Genomic DNA, 23,364 nt, shown 5'->3' on the forward strand with positions numbered 1-23,364 from the left:
AATATGATTTTTTCTTTTTATTAGAGGTTAATAACATTCAGACCTGACAGCTGCACACTAGCTAGTATATGCATGCAAAAATATGCATCAAAGGTTTGTGAAATCAGTTCGAGGCATCCTGAATTAAGGTGCTGTGTGGCGAGTGTACAGAATTCACTCCTGGGAGATGTTAAGCGGAGTTTGATGTCAGTCTTGCTGTGGACTCTCCTTCATCCTACAAAGCTCGTCCTGCAATCAAAGCCCAAACTGGCCCAGTTCCAATCCCGGCATGCAAATCAGACTACCAAAACGGAAAAAGTGAAATGAAACGCAACAAGAGAAAAAAAAACAAGCCCGCTGGTCACACGAAGAAGAGCCAAACAGTGCCTGAAAGTCTTGGTTGTTTATGACGATCTGCTCCCTACCTAATTGCTATGTCTGGACGGAGAGTCGCCTTGTTTGTCCCTCCGCGTGGCGCTGATTGCATGCTTTGGCTCCTTCTAGAGCGGTTCAGCCCAGTTCTGAGGCTCTGCACGTCTGCTCGGGCACTCCCCAGCGTGTTCCTCTCCCAAGCCAACTGGAGAAACCCCCGGCAGAACTGTCACTGCCGGTCCTGTTATTACCAACAAGCCTCATCTGTCCTGGACGCTGATAATACAACCGTCGCCGCCAATGTTCATTCAGCTTTGGAGAACGGAGCTGGATGCACTTCTGTAATAACTGAGCATCGGCTTGGATTGCATATCATTTGATAGGAAAATTACAACACTTAAATCAAAGACTTTTGTCTCGAAACTGATTCTTCTTCTTTGAAGAATGGGTGAAGCTAACTTGATGGGGAAGTTAAGCAGTGTGGTTTTGGGGGTGTCCAGATGCCATTAAGAAGGAAGCTGTTTTTAGTGAGCCCCAGCTGGTGCAGAGGCTGCCTCCTCTCTGATGGTAGGCTGCTGCTCCCTGGCTCTCCCCCGAGACTCGTTCCGGGGAATAATGGCGAGAGGAGGAGAAAGAAGGTCCTCTAACGGAGATTAATTAGGGTTTTTGTATTCTGCCAGGCACAATAGCAAATGCAGCTCCAGCTAAATTACTTATTGTTTTATTCTTAATGTCCGCTCTAAATATGTTGCAGGAGAGAAATTGAATGTTTTTGTCTCACTGTTGCACGGGGTCTTTGTTTTGATGGCCCGTCCTTGGTCGATAATGACACCGAGACAATGGCGAAGGATTTGGCAGAGTGAGGTTCTTCATAGCGTAACAGTGATCTCCTCTCATTCTTGTTCTGTCTTGTCAGGTCCATAATGCCTTCATGCAAATGCAGCTCACTCTTTTGTGGAGTTCGACTGCCGCGCATGGATAAGACGGATCATTTAAAAAAAGTCAAAGTGTTCACCTTCGTGATCGTCTCAGTTCGGAGGCTTTGGAAGTCCCTCCGCTTCACCTGGACAGCAAGTGTTTATGGCGCTGAGTGTGCTTGTTCAGATGAGAAAGGAGAAGGCCGGCCACTTAAAATATGAGACGAGAGAACACCCACCGACTGAAGGACGTCAGAAATTTAATCAGAATTTAAATCACATCAGCAAAAGATGGGATTTGCTGTTGCGGAGGGAGGGGCACCACATTGCGAAAATAAGCTAATTGCTTTGGAGCCATTCACAACTATGCGTGCGCGGTGTTTGGCAAGGTTACGAGGTTAAGGAGAAACCCCATTATATGATTAGGCGACCAAACCGAACAGCAAATTAGGACGTCTGATCAATTCGTGAATTAATTCCCGAGTGCGAGAGACTGCGATTTTTCAATTTAGCAAGTTTGTGGGGTTACAAAAATGTCCCGCCGTCCGAGCAAACAGGTTAGCCATCACCATAAACAGGATTAAGACGGCACACTGCGCCGTCATGATGGAGGACATATTTGCATAAAGGATCTTTTCTGTGTCTTGAGTGTGCATGGTTTGAACAATTAAGGCTAATGGTAGGTGACTCACGTGTTGTATAATGGGTTTGTAGCTAGCAAATGGGCCATTATATGACCCATTTATTGCGGCGGAGCGCCAATAGTGCGTACTGCATATTAAGATGACATATTAAGCCATTAAGAATTGCTGTTGATTGACACGCAGCAACAAAGGATGCTTCCAGGGAACATAATAAGGGTCAGTTGTTCCACCTGACTGAAGTGACGGGTCTGTGACGTGTTCCGCATGATGGATGGTTTTTGGGTGAACCTGTTTGACTCCGTCAAAGAAACGTGGCAGGTCCTTCATATAGAGAGTCCAAACTTATTCAGTGTTATTTTATCAGGCTCCTTTCATGTTTCAAAGGACACAGAAAAGGTTCTGGAAAATTGAGTGGAGGCCGCGGCTGTTCACATTAGCAGCCTAACCCTCACAGTGAGAGCATTTTTTGATTGGTAGCAGACAGTGAGAATAGCCCTGTCTTCATTGACATTTCCGAAGCGGCGCCCGTGCTTTCCTGCGGCGGTGACCTCTGTGAATTTTATTAGCAAATGAGACCTGGAGGGTTTGGGTTTAAAGAGCGCCCCTTCATTCTGATTCCCCCCCCACATAATGATTTTCACAGAGTTCAGGACCTGAATGGAGGAGAAATAATGAGCGCAAGTCATTATTGCAAATTATATCCTGTGCTCACACCATCACTCAACCGATAATTAATCTAAATACCTTCAACCTATAGACTTTGATGATTACGATTAGACACTACCTTATTTGTGCAAACTAAACGATATCAGACCGTTTTCCCATTAAGAAGACTTTCCTATCTTTTTTAAGAACCATGGATTAAAAAGGAGATATACAAATGCAGCTGCTCGAGCAATTTGCTTGGGACCCTTTGCAACACCATACATCATTGTCCTTTTGTCTTTTTAAAGTCGTGGTTCAAGGGTTTTACATTTATGCCGTCAAACAAGGAAGAATAAATTCAACAGAAGAGGGTTAGAAAAGGATTCATCTGACAATTGTCTGTCTACTTCGCCAACCCTGTATTTTACAATGATTTGAAAAAGAGACTCTAAATACGTGAGGAAATCGATGTGGTCGTGTCACTTCGTTGAAATTCTGAATAGCTGTCATTTGTAACTGTTTGATTATTTCAGAAAAGCAGAAATTCATCCTGTCCAATGCTTTTTTAGACTATCAGCAAATTACAGTCGTTACTTTTTTGCCATCAAACTAAACTAATTAAAAAATGTCCTTAGTGGCTACCAGTTTTCCACTCGCTTCGTCTCTTAGCAGAAGGAACTTTTCTGACCATATGGAGCAACACAAGCTGTGTCCAACTACTAACTGCTCTGGCAGTTGAGTGAGCTGTCGGGGTAAAGGATTAACCTGATGCAAGCCTTCCCCTGGAGTCCAAGGTTCTGTCTGTACTGCTCATAATACCATGAAACCACCAAGTCTGTTATTTTGGATTACTTATGTCCTGCTGAACCTGAACATTTGTGGGTTCACACTTGCAGGAAAAGACTAAATTTGAGTAGAAGGCACTTGTTAGATTGCAAACAACCTCCCTAATGCTGACCAGATATTCAACTTTCTCATGATGGTTTAGAGAAATCTACTGGAACTGGGCAAAGGAATAAATTGAGCCACAATCAAGTGTCAACCAACAGTGACGTCACCCATTGGTTTGTGAACGGCAATACTACGTCCCGTCCACCAATAGCAGCAACCTGACTGCACCTCAGGTCTGTCAATCACACAGACACGCCCCCCAAAACAAAGCTTTTTGAAGCTTTTTTTTTTTTTATAATTATGATGGGATTATTTTCAGATGGAACGCCAGGAAACTTATAAGTAGGAACGACTTTAGCTAGCTAAACCGAAATAACTCTTTAATACATTTTATTGACTTTTGAATTGAGAATTGAATTTTATAAGACAAGTTGAATGGAGGTCTATAGCGCCGGAGGCTTTTTGAAGCCAACCTCTTGTGGTATTACAGCTTAAGGCACTTTTCGCATCGGCCTAATTGTTTTTTAGACTATGGCCAAAATCAAAACTGAACAAATTTTGAGACACCTTTGAATTTATGGCTACTGCCAATAAATTGCCTGATAATCATTGTATTAATAAGTGATATATGGGTAGATAAATGTTGTTTTTAAAAATTTTTTTGCAGAAGCTCTTTTTCAGGCCCAGCATCCTTGTTAATAATAACTAAAATATTCCAGAATAAGGAAAGTCGCACATTTCTATTTCAGCGTGGTGCCCTTCATTTCCAAAGAACAGCAACTTCAATGTATGTAGCATCGGCAGCACGAACACTTCATCTTCTGCTCATTCATTTTTCACACCAGACTCCATGTTCTCCATGTTCAGCCATCATTGTAATGGAAGGTGAAGGTGGCCTACATTGGAATAATAATAAATCTGTTCCCCTGAATACCTTCGACAATAGCCGAGCCCTGGCCTTTACGGAGTTGCAGAGACAGGCTTAGAGTGTGCTGAGAGCTCTCTATTTTTAATTGGTCTTGAACACGCCATTGTTAAGGTGCAAGAGATAAAAAATAAAAAAAAAAAGGAGGAAGAGGAAGTGAGAGAGAGAGAGAGAGAGAGAGAATGAACACCCTGGTGCATCACTAGCACATTAGCACAGCACTAACACAGTGTCATTATAATTTGCTCTTAGTCTCGCTGGCTAATTAGCTTGTCATGGTGCAGCAGGTCCTGCAGAGTATGTGGTCATTAGGCTTGAAGAGCGTAGAAACTGAATGACAATCAGTGTTCTCCTGTCATCTACTTCGCTTCTGTCAGACAGTGACGTAGGCAGAACGACGAGGTGGCATGCTGTCACTTGAAATACTGTATCCTTCCATTTCGTGATGGTCAATAATAAGGAAAAGGAACAAAGTTTCCCTGCCTTGTTGTGTTCGGCTTCACTGGCCCAAATCAGGACAATTTGTAGGTCTCAAAATTTGGTGACGGGAACTTCACAGCCCTGTTGTGACAGTTCTGCTTCCTGCGTGATAGCGAGGAAGAAATTCTCTATTTACATTAGTATTTCTATCTCCTTTAATATTTATGGCTACTGCATTAAGTATTATTAAACAAGAAATGACTTCTTACACATTGTACCTATTGTTTCATTAATATTTTATGAACCTAGCAGTAAAAAAATTTTTTTTACAAATGCAGCTTGAGGGATCTGATATTTTCATCTCTAATTACCAATAAAGACCAGTGCTGTGCATAAATCTCCCGCGCAACACTGTCACAACAAGGCTGTTTGAAATGAATAGTAAACAGCCTGTTTTAATCATAGTGGAAAGCGATGGTGCCAGCATCTTTGTCTTTGTAACACGAGCTACAACTGAACAATTCATCAACTGATTATTAGTGCTGGTTCACATCACACCAAGGGTTGCTGATGCCTCAAAGGGGAAAAAACAAGAAAAAACAAGAAAAAAAGAAATAATGTTTTGGGCATCTGAGCAGATGGTTGGATGTTATTAAAGAGACCTTAGAGCTCCCACATAGAGGCACCTGATCGAGGTTGGACAAATAAGTGTCTCAAAGTCGACTCATCTCCTGCCCTTCTTCATGTACTTTACACTACTTTCTGCACAGCCGGAAAAATAATTAGCTTCAACACTGAATTTATACATTTTAAAAAGCTTTTAGAGAACAGCAGTAGGCTTTTAACATTAGTAAATCAAAACAATAGGGATCATGCTATGCAGCAAAAATCCATACCTCACATCAGAAAGCCACAATCACAAACAGCTAAGCACAACTTTAAAAAGTCCATTTTGTTACAATAAACAGGGAGATGGTATGATGGACCTTTGTATGACACTCGAACTTTAACACACAAACACACACACTCACAGTGAAACCGCAAATAGCAGAGGCAATGTAAGTCACACGTGTAAAAAAAAAAAATGAATGCACACACGAATAAAACACTTTCTAAAATCAATTTATTGAAATTATGAATTTATTTTGAAAAACCAAATTATTTTCTCAACCCTCCATCGCATCATTCATCTAGTTTTCCTCAAGCGATAGTATACTACGTTGTCATGGTGATATCTCAGTTGTCATCATGTGATTTCTTTTTTTTTTCTCAGTCGTCAAGGAGACAGTTCTGGCTTTCCGAAGTTCCGAAGTTTCACGCTGAAGTTATGTGATGACAACTTGGCTATCTCCATGACAACTGAGCAAGCGCCATCCACTGATGAAGACCATTAGATGCAGCTGAAAGCTCTAGAAAAAGCCAGTGAATGGGCATGGAGTTACAATTTAGTTTTTGTCAGGATCAAAATTACACTTTAATAATTCAGCACATTTGTTGATTTACATTTAATATTTATTATATCATTTATTAATAATCTCTTTACACCAACTCTTTAAACATTATCAGTCAGTTCATTTTTTGTCTTGGCCAAATCTGAGCCTCAGTTTATTATTGAAATACAGTGCACTTCCTGGCCCAAACATCAGATCCTCACTTGCTTCATTTGTGACCCACATCGTTCATGTAACACGGGCACATTCATAGTTTCACCACAGTGCTGGATGGATATGCAACCTCTCATCAGTTATCATCCTCCTGTTGACCCAAAACACGTTAAGATCATTTAAAACAACAACTCGCCTGTACCTGACAAACAAAGCCGACGAAGCTGACTCCGTGTCATCACAGCTCACCGCTCACCGCTCTTCCTCCTCCTCCTCCTCCTCCGCCTCCACTCCCCCCATTTCATTGTGTGAACATGACAGAAACCCCCCCCCCCCCCACACACACACACACACTCATTATCTGAAGCTGGAGGCAGATGGAATTGGTGAGCGTTACAAGAGCAGCACAACAAGACAAGTGGGCAAGCTCGAGTCATTGATGGAACAAATAGGGTTTCGTGAGAGGCTGTTTGGCTGACACACTAGGGGACCAAGGCTGCTGATTTAGTTGACTTTATTCACCCTTTTTTTAAACGCCACATCTGAGTGAATCACCGCATGTTAAATTTAACGACAGAGATTCACCTTCACTGCAGCTCTGCCTCGCATGCGGCGGTGCAGAGCTGTCTGCTTACAGGTTGTTTGCCTCACCTCTAAGCAAAATGTGCCTCCCAATCATAGGCACGCTACCAAAAAAAAGATCTTTTAATATATACTGTGTCTCTTTTGGCCGTGTTTCAAATGCTGTTATGATTTGTGCCATCTCATTACCAAGCCAAGCTAAATACGATGATGACAAATAGGATGTGTTCTGCATCTCCTTGAAAGTTTGCCAATATCATAATTCTCACTTGTGTTTTATTGGCAAGAGGGTAGAGAATTAGATTAACCTTTAATATTGAACCACAGCGATAAAATCTAAATGGGGCTTTCTTGGCAAATAGATTTTAGCTTATTGATTTCTCATCATTTCCTTTCTCCCTGTCATTGAGGAAAAACACTCTTCTCAAATATCCCGTATCCTTTTTTTGGGAGGGGGGGGGTATGCCTTTGTGTTTTGATGAACGGTAATTATTGGAGAGTTTCTATCAATCCAAAGATAAGAGCATTTTCTCATCAAAGGTCACGAGCTAGAATCATCGCTGCTAATAGAAAAGTTCTCGGAACAGTTTTTTACCTGCTCTCTGCATACTTTTATGAGATTATTCCTTTTTATATGATCGCTGTTAGACCTCAGAATTTCCGCTAATATTCTGATTCTCTGATCGCTTTGTTTTGTTTCTAACGGTTTGCCTTTAAACATCAAGACATCAAAGTTGTGCTGCCAGAGAAAACACAGGCTCGCGTACAATAACTAACATGAACATAATTATTCTACCTAAAGCACTACGAAGTTGTTCCGAGTCTTATGTAACTTATAAAACAACAGGATTGGAGTACTCCCAGAATAATAACATGTTAGTTATGTTATGTGAATTTAAAAAAAAAATGTTTTTGTCCGAATCTCACCGTTTAAAATCGGCACAGTTAAATTTTCACAATGTACTCGGGGTTGGAAAAAGGTTTTGTCAGCCGGTGGTGGATCCTCACACGTCAACTTTCAAAACATGCAAATGTTTAGACACTTGTAATAGACCACATTGTGTCGCCTGTAAAATAACGGTAAGAGTCAATACCAAACACTAATATCACAGCGGAGCTTTTGAGTAAAATGCAATGAAAATATGCTCATGTGACGCAGGTAAAACTGAAGTTTACCTTTTTAAAATGTTGTCTGTTAGCAGGTAACATCAAACACAAAGTATAGCTGAGTTTCCAGTAAATGTCATTAGTTTTGGCCAGAAAGTATTTTAACCTGTTGATGGTCACAGATGGGAAAGTCAAGCAGTTACAGGGATACATCATCTGGCAACCATGAATGTTTGTGCCGACATTTATTGCGATTCATCCAGTAGTTGTTTGAACCAGCTGACCAACACTGGCTAAAAAGGATAAATCACCAGTTTTATCAACTCTTTAACAAAAGATTTTCAAATAATATTTTTGTAAAGAGTTTTGTATTTTATTTTGGCATCCTATCATTCCACGTAGATGGGTTTTCAGTTGTACACGTATACTGTAAGTCACTGCAAGAGTTAATACTATTTTGCAGGACTTCTTACTCTGAAAGTGTATTTCCCTCACGGTGTTGGAACCGGTGGTTGGATGAGCCCCGTTCAACACAATATTTTGCCTCTCGTTGCAGGTTCAGCCTTTATGATGGTGAACACGTCCGGACGCTTTGCAGGACAGAAGGCCTTACTGCTGACGCCCCAGCTGAAGGAGAACGACACCCACTGCGTCATCTTTAACTACTACATAGGAGGCCGAGACAACAGCCACCCGGGTCACCTGAACGTCTATATCAAAGAGAACAACAGTCCCATGGGGATGCCCGTTTGGAACGTGTCGGGTGCGGCCTCTCGCTCCTGGGCGCAGGTGGAGCTGGCCATCAGCACCTACTGGCCCAACTTCTATCAGGTGAGGACGTGTGGTGGAAATCAAGCCGTCTTTTTGCATAACGTCTCATTACAAATCTGGGTTGCTCATTGTAAGCGGTCTTTGTGGTTGGGCCAAAGTCATAAAGCCTTTTCACTGGGAGGAGCAAGACAATTTTTTTTTTATTTTCGATGGCCTAAACAATTCCACAATAGCCCATTGAAAACACCTAAGATTATTGATTTCTCGGGCTACCTCGGTATCCATGGTAATCTTTTCTCTCTCCTTTCCACCGGAGCCCGTTCGCTTTTTCCAATCCTGAAAACTCATTTTCACTTACCAATGCACATGACTGCCGGCTGGGGCAAGGTGATTTCACACATGCCTGGCTATTAGTCTTCGCCAGGCTTGTTCCACGAATCCAACAAATGTTAATTGATGCAGAGAGACCCCTTAACCTCCCAATGGGAGATGGTCCCTGGGTGAATTATTTCATTATGGCCTGGCAGAGCCGGTCCACGGTCGAGCTGAGGGGAGTCCTCCTGCCTGCTCATCATCGCCACTCTGATAACTTAGTTAACAAGGGATACCGCTGAGCTTTTTGCTGCTGAATGGAGGACGGGAGGTTTAATGAGAGGCACATGGACGAAAGGAAGACAGGAGTGTGTGGGGGCGGGGGGGGGGGGGGGGGGGCAACAGTTGAGCAGGACAGAATGTGCTGCAGCTTCCAGCAATAGTAACTGCTCGCTGTTGACAGGGAGATGACCCTCGTGTGAGATAATACAAAGCCAGTCCGGTCAAATGTTTTCAGTTTGGCTCACGACGTACAGCTGAAGGAGTCTGCCTCGCAGCTTGTTGCGTTTGGATTCATCCTGCCTGCCGACATTTGTGGCTGAGAAGTGAGCCAAGTCTGAGCGCTGTCATTGATCTTCGTTTTAAGTTACGAAATGTTTTGATCAGCTTCAGCAAGTTCAGACACTTGAACTGCTGCTTCTGTGTCACAAACCGATTTCCATATTAGTGACATTTTGACATTTTATGTTTCAGCAAATCTCTGGCGTGTAGAAAGGTTGAGTGTTTAGACCCAAAGATACCATATGATGCTTTCCCAGTGTGCTCGGGGAAATTCCCATCATCTGCTGCCTTTCAAACCCCAGTGGAAGCTCTGTCTCTTTGTTCCAGATCCAAATTGACAACACGGGTAAATGTGAGGATGCTAATGATCTTAGCCACAGTCAAGACAAGAGACCAATGCTGGAAATTTTCACTAATTAACAACATGGCGCTAATTATAGGTATCTTTAATTGCATAGTAACATACGCAATTGTCAAAGGGAAGCCACCTGATACTTGGAAATTATATTTTAATTACCGGTAAGGCTTTTAGTCATCAAGAGCCTTTCAGCCTCTAATAATTACTCTTCTGTCAGACCATCCCTAAAACTTTTAATTGAGATTGTCATGCATTTCCCAAATTGGGCAAAACACTTCATACGTTTTATATGTTGTGCACATGCCATTAGAAATATGTACTTTGTGCATGAGAAGAAAACCTGTTTTATCCTCGGGCACAGTGAGACAGAAAAATCCAAATGTACTCATCTGTCTTGATTTGAATACAGTAGAGTCCATGGCAGAGCTAATCAATCCCGCTGTAATGTCGTATTTAGCCGTGTCCCTCAGGGATCGCCGGCGCGCTGATGTAGACACTGAACATTGGGTTCACTGTCTGTCTCTCTGACAAATGAGAATGGTGAACTTTCCTGTGACATCAACAGCTTCGTCCCGTGTGAATATTTTCGCTCTGTGGGTCAGGCCCAATTATGCACTGCACTATCATTGATGTTGGAATCAATTATATCACAGCTATTAGGCAGGCTGACTGATGTCTGTTGCACAAACAAAGGATTTCAATTAGAGTGTGGGGGCCAGTTCATTTGTCTGGTGGCGATATATGGAGTGGTTGGCCTTTTAATTTCCTTTAAATTAGCCTGTAATGAGGCCATAATTGGCACCCAAGACATTCACTTTCATATTTCATGAGACAAAAAAAGAAATGTATAATTAGACAGCCTTATCTGAAGGCATCCTGCCTCCCAGATGACAATGGTAACCATCCCCGCCTCCACATTCCTCGGCTACAAAAGGAATCTCAGAGATATATCTGTGTGGAGCTTGCGGGACATAAGTTTCTGGATGGCACCATACATGGAACATTACCATCAATATATATGATTGGCTGTAACATACAGGATTATATTTAGGGGTTAATGGAATGCAAAACATGTGTAGCTGCAGCGTGTGTGGTGTAATGGGTCTCGGCACCACACCCTGGGTTTGGGAAGGGACTGGCATTCTGTTTCCCTTTTTATCACACAGCAGACCAGGGAGTACATAACTCTGGCATCATGCAGGGACACGCCCTCCGTCAGAGCTTAGGGCCATTTGTTTTTACCCAAGAACTTGGCCCCTTAAAATAGGGTCATACTAGTCCTACACTGCACAGTTGCACTTGATTCTCACATTTCTCTTTTCAGAGATAGAAACAAACATGTCAGCTTAGTAACGCTAGACACAGAGCAACTGTTGAAGGCAGCAGTTCCTTCTCGTGGAAGAGATGCCGTTTTAATTTTGTATTAAAGTGAAATATGATATGTTCACATTTACCTCCAGTGGCATGCATTTTCAGGGTTTTTAGGTTTTTACTTTCCACCCGAATCCACAGTTTTCATCGGGACTATTTATTTAATAGAAATCAGTGCCAATGAAAACTGTGGTAAATCCAGAGTAATAGGACCCAAGATGTTTGTAAATTTAAACTTTAACCTGTAGTTATAATCTGAGCAGAGTTTTAATCTCCAGGATTGTCACAAAATTTAAACGCAAACTAGCTCTTACAAAAAGATCACAGTAGTTGTTGCTAAAAATTTACACTCAGTAACTCACAAGAGAGTAATAGTTTCAATACCTACGGTATGTAAGCCAGTTGCCCACATGCCAACATATCATCTGTTTAGACTGAAGAGTAAAACAAGAAATATGGAATGGAATATGGTATCCGGATCTGACACTTGCTGACTGATATTGATGTAAATGGATCAAATTTGTTGCGTCATTTCACAAAAATAAAATGACAATAGATTTATGCCAATAATGTTACATAAGTGGCCAAATCATGCTAGTTAAGTTAGTGCAACAGTATATTTCACCCTAAAAGAACACTTCTAATTAAGCAATATTACATGACAGGGTGTGCTCTAATGTGATTATTGGCACGACAGTGATGCGGTCCGTAAGGACCCTTAGTAACGACGTAGCGACAGAGACGAGATCTAGTCCGTTTTATTGCTTTCTAGAGATTTTTTTTTTTTTTTAACTGAATAAATACAGCACATAGAAACACTAAACTGCTTAACTCGCTCAATCTCGTTGCAAGTAAGATGTCCGCTGAAAGAAGGTATGAATGGAGTCATGTGTTTTAGCACCGTGTCGTGTTGAAACATCGCCGGTCAAGCGAACCGCCGCTATGAGTGCGCGACTATCCGTAGTGTTACGGTACGGGTGCTCGGAGCGACAAAAATGGATCAAACGAGACCCAATTTCGCCAAATGAGTCTTGTCTAATGGGCCTATAACAAGTAAAACAACATTATATTGCATATTATATGAAATTCAATTCCAATTATATATTCCCATTGAGAAGGCGGGGTGATATTTCTAGTGATGAACAGGGTGTGAAGCTTCATGGTTATTTGAGCACGTTCCAAATGTACAGTTGACCAGTCAGATTGCTGGGTCGGAACTACTTGTATAACTTTGATTAATGCATATTTGTCCATGTTTCCATAAACAATGTAAATAAAACAACACCTTTGGCTGGTAGGTTTAGTATATCCTTTGCCCTCTTTATCTGGAAGTTATATCCCATGTTGCGATGCTGCAGTGACTTCCCATTAACACATTTTTTTTTTTAAATTTAAAGAATTAATAATTCAATTAATTTTTTTCTCCAGTATATGAGAGAGTTAAATACATAATAAACAATTCTGCAATTGTTTTTTTTTGTTGTAATTGTTCACCTGGTCTCGCTCATGCTCTCCCCTCTGAGTAGTTTCCCTTTCCACCTGAACGCACACAAGCTTTCAGGCTGACACATATTTACAGTCTATCTAACCCAATCTAAACATTAAGATCACAAATATGTGAATAGATTTTTTTTTAATGTTTCCTAGCAACCACCTAATGCCATGTAAGCCATTCAATTTTAATGGTGCAACCCAATTAATTAAATCAACAGTTTGAAAATAAGCATTAATAAAAACGTAGACGGTACATGCAAACTTGATGATGAAGCTACAAGTAGATGGTGCAACCTGATCTTTGAAAGAGGTGATGCTTTTATATATATTTTAATTTGTATATATTATATATCTTGTTTTTTTTCTTTTTAATTTTTACAAACACAATTCCATTCACGAACATTGGGTTGGGGCGAAGGCAGAATCTGAGCAAGTAGAAATTAAAATGTTAAGATGTAGTTGAGTGAGCAGGGAAATTGGGCGGAATTGTCCTTTTAACCACTGCACCGATGTTTGTTGTCTCACCCCTCATACTCTCTGTGTTTGTCACAGACTGTGTGCTAATCGTCTCAAGGCTCAAACTTAATTTAACACTTGCATGTCACAACACCTATCAACCGTGACATATTGTGGAAATAATGTCAGTGGCCCACAGCTGTGTCACCAGCTGCAGCCCCGGCGAAGGAGCAGAGCGCATTAGCAAGGAGCCGGACTTCCCTGCGCACGCCGACGGCTGCTCTCAGGTGCCATTTGAAGACATGCGGCCATTTATCACTGGCGTTATGAGTCTCCTTTCTCCTCCTCAGATTGTGTTTGAAGCCGTAACCTCAGGGCAGCGCGGCATGCTGGCCATCAAAGACGTCGTGGTCCAGGGCCACCAGTGCAGTAAGTCCTTTTTCCCTTCACCATAAAAGAATATCATCAAACAGTCATTGTCCTCTCCATGACACCCTCCCAAATACCTGTATCGTTGTTCTGTTCAAGGCCTCCCAGTCAACCAAAGGGCCTTCAAAGAATATGCTACAGTCAATCCAAGTGTGAGGCTGCCTCCTCCCAGCTCCCTCAAGATTTACGAGCATACAGTTGACACGCCGAAGTGTGCTCGCGATATAATGTCGGAGTGGCTGTGTTAAATATATCCTCTGAGAGATGGGAGAAAACTGTACAAAAAAAAAATAAAAAAAGGATGAGAAACAAATCTCAGTACAGTACGCCGCTTCTTCTGTTTGGATTACTCTATTTTTTGTCTCCCTGAAGGAGATTCAATAAAGTATCTCATCAACATCTGTTCGCAGATCTGCCATCTTTACTGAATATAAGTACGAGCACTTCAGAGTGCACTACAGAGGTAATGAACATGTAATCACCGGCATATTTAGGATTTTTTTTTTCAGCTTTAGGTTTTTGGGCTCGGCTGCTGCTTTGGCAGCAGAAGGAAGAAGTCTCTTTTAGTATTCCTCGTGTCTATTCTTTGAGACTCATGTTAATCCATATGGCACCTCATTTAAGTTTATACTAAGAAGTTTTCACACTGCACACTTTAAAGTCTAAATCAATACCACACGGGTTTTCATCGATTGATTTATACTTTACTCTGCGCTTCATAGCTGAAGTATCAAGCTCCGATTGTGAGGCTCTAGTGACCTGCTAACCATTTGAAAGTGGCTGAATTCCTACAAATGTTATGTCAATAAGATGGATTTATATAGCAATAGGTGTTGCATATAAATGTATTGGAGTAAATCAATGCAACCTTCACGACGTGGTCAGTGTTTAAATGTGTACGTGTGAGCGGATCAATAACCCACTCGGTGGCAATTGGAGTTTCTTTGAGTGATAAGCAAAGTGATCAGAGTGGCTCCTCAGCGTAGCGCAGCCAATTCATTTTCTATTTATAAGACCATGTGGAATATCTAGCACGAAGGTGTGATTATGCCACTGGGTGGTCTGCCCCTCCTTCCATCATTAAAGAAGACATAAGCGATGAGGAAAAATAGATTTGTCTGTTTGTCGCTGGATGGATTGACAAGGAAAAAAAAAAAAGTTAAAGGAGGTGCAGTTCAAAGACAAGGCTGTAAAATATTAAGTAGAAGTGAACGTCTTGATGATGAAAGTGATAGAATTAGCTTTTGCCAAGTCTTTAGAGATTTGGTTATGTTTCGTATCAAGGTCGCTCGCCGAATTGCCCTATTTTTCTATGCAGAATAGCGGTACTAATCAAAAATGTTCTACATAAGTTAGTTTCTGTGGACTATCCTAGTTAGTAAACATGCTGATAATGAGCGAAAAAGTTGGAAAAGAGAATAATGCTTTTTGAAAAAATCTTCTCAATCATAGAAATAATGCATTTAAGAGACAGCAGAAATTTGCTTTAATTAGGTGTAAGATTGGCCTGTGGCATCTTATTTTAAAGATTTTGTGCGGAATGTTTCTCACAAAACTGCTGGCCTCTGGCACTAAAGTGTATTGTGTATTCGTTCAGTACTTTCTCAGTTTTCCAATTTAACATATACATTTTAAGTCAAGAGTGATTAACAGTGCGAAAACATAGTTCTGATCGTAGATTGCGAAAATGGACGTAGCTTCCGGCTCTGAAAAATGAGGCCGATGTGGAAGTGACTTAAGCTGCAATACCAGAGAGGACCACTAGAGGTTGGCTCCAAAAAGCCTTCAGCTCCATAAACTCCCATTAAACTAGTCTTATAAAATGCTCGGTCAATAAAATTTCTCCGCGAGTTATCGGTGTTGTTAGCTAAAGTCACTCCTTCTTATCAGTTTTCTGGTGGTCCATCTGAAAATAATCCGTCATTAATTAGAAAATAAGCTTCAAAAAGCTGTGTTTTTGGGGTCGTGTCTGATTGATTGACAGGCCTGTGGTTCAGGGTTACGCCTGTCGGTGGGTGGGACTTGTTGGTTGCCGCTTGGTCCTGGTGCAGACAATGAGTGGCTATTCTAGTGGCCGGTTCTGGCAAATAATTCTCATAAAATGTAAACCCATTTTAAGAAAGTAATCTTGATATCCTCTTATATAAACATTTTCCTCCCCCCCCCCCACCAGTGAATACTCCTCATTTCCTGACCATAAAGGGAGTGGAGGTCAACGCTGGACAGACTGCATCGTTTCACTGCACCGTCAACGGACGCAAGAGAGACAACTTCCGCCTCTGGCTTCAGGTGAGAGAGGTTTTTATCCTGTTTCTTACACTCGACATCAGACACTAGATCAGAGTAAGGAATTAGTATTAGAACTCAGCCCCCTTTGGAAATTCATGTCTATTAACTGAACAGACCGGCCATCTGAAAAGTAAATCTTCGTCTCTGAAATCAGACTTACAAGGCTTTCTTTAAAATATACTGTAGCATGTTTTCCAAACAATCAGGATAAATGCATGAATAAAAATGAAATCAGAACAGGATTAAACGTGAAACAGCCTTTTTAACAACATTTTGAATTAAATATGAACTGACAAGCCATTCAAACCAAAAATTAACCCATGGTACAGTCAACACCGACACATTTCTTGTTGGAAAAAAATCACATTATTTGCATCCAAATGGCTGGGTAAGAGGGAGAAGTGTGGTAGAAACGGGAGGAAGAAGGAGCCGCAGTCTTCAGACATCTGGTTAGCACTTTAACAACAACCTTTAATCAGTTTGCAAGGTAGTTATAACTGTAATTATGTTTTAAACTGTGTTAACTGTTAAAGTGAAACTAACCATTACTGTATTCCTAATGACAAACTTCCCTTAGTACACTACACCACCCGCCAAAATATCTGCTGCTTTAAGTATTTTATCCAGAAATCAACATGTTTTCGTGCCCTCCGTTTAACACACTCAACAAACACACTGATGGCTTCTGTCCAGCAGCAGAAGCGAAAAAAAAAAAAACCCCGCTTTTGTTTGGTGTTCAGGAACAGCTGCAGCTTTCTCAGAAGCCTTCGTTTATTTCTGAACATGTTTTACATCGGTGGCCCTGCCCTTCATCTACATCGCCAAGATAGCGACTGTTCAGGGTGGAAGGTCTCCAGCGTTTCATACAATTTTTTTTTGGACAGTTTTGAATGCATAAGTACTTGTGGTGCACTGCATGTTTCTCTACTGGACTCAAAATAGTGAGTGTTAGTTCACAAGTACACCATTTGGAACACGGCACGTGTTGAACTTACTTTGCTACAAATAAAAGTCAAACTTTCATCTTTGTGGAAGCACATTAATGCACTTTGCACTGCAAGGATAAAATAACAAGTAAAAAAGAAGGGCGGTATGGTCATATTTATTTCTTCTGATAACATTGTACCTTCGTGTTTTAAACCTACATAAAACATTTTAAATATATATTTTTTTTAAATGTAAGAACCACAGCTGGTTGTCAACCACACAACCACTTTTAAAAAGTTGCTTCAAGCTGAAAGCATTCACTCTTTGTTTTATTTTGTGTTCGCGATTTCACCTGCTCGCCAGATTTTTCCAGAGGCCTCTGCATCTGGAAGGCAGGGGATCGCAGTGGTTTTAGATCACCGCAGTATGGTCTTAACCTATATAGATGTTGGCTCTGTGGATACCGTGTACTATATCCGGCACAGCTGAGCCGCGCAGCAGTCTTGAATTGACCTTGTTCTGAGCGGCGAAGGTAGTGCATCTGGCAGACATAACCCTGCTGGCTCCGCTGCTAAGCACACTGTCACACGTGTGATCAGTGGGAGCATGACGCCGAGTAAAGGTCCTCTGCCAGGTACTCCATCATTTTAACAAACACGTCCTCATTAGCACAGGAGCTGGAAAACAAACATTAAGTGAAGTCCCCCGATGACAGTAATGAAGAAATATTTCTAATGAACAAATGTCCCCCATCTGCCTGCTGTGAGGGGTGACAGCTGGGGAGAGCCCACTGTGTGCCTGTGTGTGTGTGCGCGTGCACTCCGCCGTGATAAATGTATTCCTACAATCAGCCACCGATGGGAATGGTAGGACACAAACAAACACGCACAAGAGCAGACAACAAGCACACTCCACCAGAGTTTGTGAAACCCACAAGGTCGGGCCACTTTGCTTATTAAACCTTTCCCATTTTGGAGGTTCACTCGTGTGTTTGTCTCCGTTCCAAAACAGGGCATCGGTGGACGGGAGGCCCCGATGAAAGCCACTAAACCTTGGAACAACCGCCGCTTCATAGGCACTTTCGACGTGGAGAACACAACCAAGGGCGACTCAGGCCGCTACCGCTGCATTGTCCACTCAGACAAAGGGGTTGGAGTGTCCAATTATGGAGAACTAACCATAAAACGTGAGTATTTGTCCCAAAGCCGAGACAAACACAAACATGGGCCCATTTAAATGAAAACGGCACTGAAAGCTGGAATGTTTTTTTTTTCTCCCCCCATCCTCGTGACCTCCATGCGTTCAGTAAAGTTAACCGGAGATAAACAGGAAGTGCTGCATGTTTGTAGATGAAAACGTCCTCTGAGGCCGTACTAAAAATACAAGCTTTTTATGTTGATTTGTTATCCGGAGGACTTTAATACTGCCCCTGTAAAAGGCTGTCCTTGACTAAGCACAATTCCACCTAAAAGATCACAAAGGCAATAGGCAGCAGGGTTTACAGTAACCTCACTGATATTTCACTCCTGCAGTCATTTGATATGAATTTATGGAGTCGTCCGAAACTAAATCCTGCAAGGCCTCTCTTTCTCACAGCCCTATAGCCCGGTAATGGCCTTCTATATTTCTTCACCTCAATTTTCTCCGTGCTCTCAATTGAATTTACTGCCCCGATTTTTTTTTTTCTTTTTCCCCCTCTCCTTTTTTTTTTTTTTTTTGTCTCCAAGCTTTATGTGATTGATAGGTTTAATCCTGGCTGTCCAGATCGAGGTCTGTCAATCATGCGAGAATGGCTGTGCCCAGACACAGTGTAAGAGTGTACAGGGAGATAAAGTCTCTCTGCCCGAGTGTATCAGTGGGTTTCAGCGGTGTACTCAAGGAAAATTTACTGACACACTGGAGGCACTCAAAACCACACTCGTGCATAAATTCAGCAAGACAATCACCCGCACGTCCTCACGCTTCACACACTCGACGGCAATACTTTTGCTGATCGCTGCCTTCGGTGTGTTCGGGATGTATTTTGTCGCACAGGATAAACCAGTTAAGTGTAAAGCGCCTTTGTCATAAATATCTAAAATGCAGTAATTTTGCTGGGTTGTATAGGCATGTATCAAATCTTGCAGCTCATCCCACTTTGAAATTCCACAGAGATTTCACACCTCAATGACTTTGACATAAGCCAACTCATCGGAGGGCGAAAAAGAGGCGTTTTCACACTTTATAAGTGTCACACATAAAAAGGCTGATATCTCCTCTTATCGTAGCAGTCGTAAAACAAGTGCTTAACCCTCCTAGCAATGTGTCTGAGTTGTAAATCCTCCTTAAATGTGTATTCACCGCGTCCGTGACTCGTTTTTTGGAGGAGTGACCACGGAGCGATTCTGTGGATTATGAGCCCGCTACCGTCCCAACGCCGGCTCCCCACCACCACCACCACCACCACCACCACCCTCATTACCATACACTGCCTTTTCCTTCAACATGAGGAGAGTGAATGCTTGATTATCCCAGATAATCACTTCTGCCTTTCATGCCAGTGTTCCGTCAGATTTATGTGCCTATGGTGGAAGTGCGCTGCATGTATTTCCCCGAGTGCCGTGCGGCTTGCCCCCTCCCCCTCCCGTGATGAGCTCTCCTGTAGTGCAGCCAGTGGTTTTGAAAGGACGATAATTACTCCCTGTCCGAGAGCTTGGCTCCTTTCTCGGCCTGGTTAAAATCACCTGGAGCCCGCAAAGCATTTCGTTGAGCTCTAACACGGTATTCTGCTCCACGCCACCGACTCCAAAGATGCCGAGGTGCAGCCGTGTCGGGTCTAATGAGAACAGCCACCGAAAAATCGAAAGGGCGGACAGTCGGGCTCGTCATTTTCTCGTGGCCACCTCTCCTCATGTCAGGAGTGGATCAATTCTTTACTCGCAGCAGCCCAATTAGGAAAGCACACAACGTAATGAGGACCTCTTGCATCTTAACAAGAGAGGCTCGGTGGGAATAACACGCAAATGAAAGAAGGATTTAAAAACGGTGAGGTCTAACTAATCTAACGGAGCAGAGTGGCAGCTCTTATTATCGCTCCCCGTGTGGTGAATGGCAAATAGGTGGCAAGATGTGTGCGCATGTGTCTGTATTCGTGTGTGTGTGTGTGTGTGTGTGTGTGTGTGTGTGTGATGTATGTGAAGCTCTGAAACAATTAGTTGATTAACTGATGAGTCAATAGAAAGAAAATTAACAATTTAGAGAACCGTTTAATCATTTAAGTGATTTCGCAAAAATGTCAAAGATTCACTGGTTCCAGCTGCAAATTTGCTGCTTTCCTTTGAGTTTTATTTTTGTAAATTAAATATATTTGGTGTTTATAGACGGTTGGTTTTGCCAAACAAGTAATGTTAAAACCAGATGGACGCAAATTGCGACCAAATTCCTACCCCTTCTTGTCCGTTGAATAGCACAGCAGGTTTTCATCACAGAAAGATGCAGCACATATCCCATGAAACTGCACAACTTAAGCTTTACAGAAATATCGGTGTCTCGTCTGTGTCGTGAAGCGTTGTGTAGATTGTCGAAGTTGAAGTTGCATCTTTGGTGCACTTTGCATGAAGCGCTACGTCCATCTCCACACCGACTACTCTTAACTGAATAATTCCCAAAGTCCTGATCGCTTCGTAACGTAACTGCATATCAAAATAAACATCATAATTTACCCTTTCTGACAAACATGGTTCAGATATTGCCAGATTCTAGACAATCTCTAACCCAACTATAAAAAAACATATCTCTATTGACAATATTTTCTGGTGAGACACATAACAATTTCATAATACAGATGTTCTTCCTTGATATAAAGGCTAATATAAAAAAAAAAAAATCTCTAAGTATTATCAAAATAAATGATACAAGATCTGGATAGCCTAGACTGCCCTGAAAAAAAACCCAAGACGTAGCATGAACGGTTAGCCCCTATAACGACGAGATATGAGCTTAAAAGTGAAGGTAGTGGAATTACCTTGGAAATAGCCCAGGGTTTCAAGGGTTAAGTCATTGAGGTGGCAGTTCTTGGAAACTTTGCTGGCCCATATAAAAGATGAATTTAAAAATAGACCTCACTTCACTTGATGGTGAAAATAACCGTCAGTTGCCGTCTTACTATAGTAGTTCTTACTACGGTATGTCTGTGGGTCCATGTGCATGCCATGTGCGAGCGTTTTTTTGTGTGTTTTTTTGCTGCATATGTGTGCATTCGTGTGATTGCGGTCCAGCAGGCGGGCAGGTGCTGTGGTGGAGGAAGAAGCAGCTGTCGCCAGGCCGTTTGCCTGTCTGGTCAACATCATGGCAACAGCTGCTCACTGACCCTCGCGTAACGGTCGGCGCTGTCATCTGCGCACCGTCGCCCGTTTCCAGCTAGCGCGGAGCTCAGTCGGAAGACCTTTCCGCGGCCTCCGACGCTGCCAAACCGCCGTGCTAGGCTTTAAACCAACGAGTAGTTAATATCCTGAAGTGTTCCAGCACTTCAGTGCATTTCACACCGGTAATCCTTTATTTTCAATGCATCTGCTGTGGCTGTTGAACAGAGGATTACTGCACCTACAGGAATTATTTCATCACCATAAGCTGCTGTTGCTTTTGTCAAGCAGTAACTTTTCAAAGTTAAATGAAATGCTCATTGCTGTAATACATCATGCTGCTTAGTCGTGCTGTTGCAGCAATGGTCTCAAGTGATAACAGCAACAAAATTGGATTGAATGGCCGCGGTGGCGTCCATCCACTGCAGCGCATATGAAAAGCACGTTCTCCGCAGAGACTAAGGATTGATTGGATGACTGAGAAGCTCTTGCTTGATGCAGTATCATAAATTAAATTGTTTTTATGAACCATTTAGTTGGTTAAATTCTGCGGCCTGTGTGAACCAGTCATGACTGAGTCAGCAGCGGGAAAGCGTTGTCATATTTTGAGGGCCATTTGGTCCAGTGCATCACCAGGTGTTAGTGAAGAATGAGTGTCGGCAATTTTTGCTTTTAATTTGGGTCTTTAATGACGAAAGATACTTATTATGAATAAGATTAATTATACCTGGTGTTATAATCCAAAGACCGAATAGCTTAACATCTCGGCTCTTTGTTTCATTTGATGTTTTAAATGATTAAAAACCAATATTTTTGTCTATGACATCAAACTTTTTTTGTGAGGGATGATGTTGTGATGTTTTCTGATACTTAAATGAATCTACGCATACAGCCACTTAATGCAGTTAAACCCCTTTTAAGACATAACAAAAGACCCTAAGAGACCATCAAAACAACCCAATGGTTGAACCCCGATTATGGGTTACCTCGTTTTCCTGTCTGGCAGACTATCAGTTCGGACTAATGCCCCGCGTGGAAGTGTAGAAGGCGCCCTGGTGGATTAGCTGGTTCGCTTTAGGTGATATTTGACGGCAACACTGAAGGCTTTGGATTAGCTGGAGTTTAGGGACCTGCGACGGAGGTTCACCATAGGGTAACCATCTGCTGAGGGACGAGCCTCCAACTCTCTGTCGGACACCTCGGCCTGCTCCTCATTTGCAAGGGGACTTCTCCCTCACCATGACAACTCCATGAGAAGCAGCCGGGCGACTAATGCCATTATTCTGTTACGTGTGTGCTCATTAGAGCTACTCACTGTGGCCGCCGGCACACTTAACTATTGTAGTATGTGACAGAGGGAGATTCCTGAGCAATTCCTTAGCTGTGGGTCAGAGCTCTTTGTTGACTGTGGCAGGTTTTTGTTTGCACCGGGAGACTGTTTTCAAAGCATGAAATACATAATGGTGTGATGGTGGAGGTGAATTTGTTTTGTTTTCTGTATATTTAACAGGTCATTTAAACCAAAATGGCACATAGATTTTAAAAGAATATATAGTTTTTATGTTATAAAAATACATAACTTTCTTCAGGATATGCATTTTTGTCAAAGGTGACTTAAAAACTGTGAAAACAAAAAAACTATTATTGCAGACCTCGGAAGTTTCCCTTAACAATTCCTCAAGTTTTACTGAAACGTAACCTGACCTGGTTTTATGATAATTCAGTCCTGAAAATACCCCACAGTTGAAATAACTTGTGTGGCATTTCGAGAAGCCTCATTAAACTAGAAATGGCACAAGGTTTAAGCAAGATTAAACAAACAGTGGTGACATAACTGAGAAAAGGTAATCTTCAAGGTTGTCATTGAACTCCATATTTTGCTGAATGGGATAAAACTTGTATTGAAGAACTTTTTCCCCAAGGTTTTTTTTTTCTTTTCTTTTTTTTTTCTCCGACAATCCAAACAGACA

At 41.9% G+C, this 23,364-nt stretch overlaps 1 protein-coding gene across 4 annotated transcripts in view; it reads left to right on the top strand.

The window, feature by feature from the left end:
* The window catches only part of LOC138617436 (receptor-type tyrosine-protein phosphatase mu-like), a 160,025-nt gene that overhangs the window by 39,384 nt on the left and 97,277 nt on the right, over positions 1 to 23,364 (top strand). For all 4 annotated transcript variants that reach the window (XM_069692471.1, XM_069692473.1, XM_069692472.1 and 1 more), the window contains exons 3-6: positions 8,643 to 8,917; positions 13,760 to 13,838; positions 16,012 to 16,127; positions 18,066 to 18,240. In XM_069692471.1, coding sequence (XP_069548572.1) covers positions 8,643 to 8,917; positions 13,760 to 13,838; positions 16,012 to 16,127; positions 18,066 to 18,240 — 645 coding nt within the window. The remainder of the gene's footprint in view (positions 1 to 8,642; positions 8,918 to 13,759; positions 13,839 to 16,011; positions 16,128 to 18,065; positions 18,241 to 23,364) is intronic.

Source organism: Brachyistius frenatus, unplaced genomic scaffold, assembly GCF_029030835.1.
Source record: "Brachyistius frenatus isolate BFR_SWC_R1_liver_20210118 unplaced genomic scaffold, ASM2903083v1 Contig_12, whole genome shotgun sequence".
In the NCBI taxonomy this organism is placed as follows: Eukaryota; Metazoa; Chordata; class Actinopteri; family Embiotocidae; genus Brachyistius; species Brachyistius frenatus.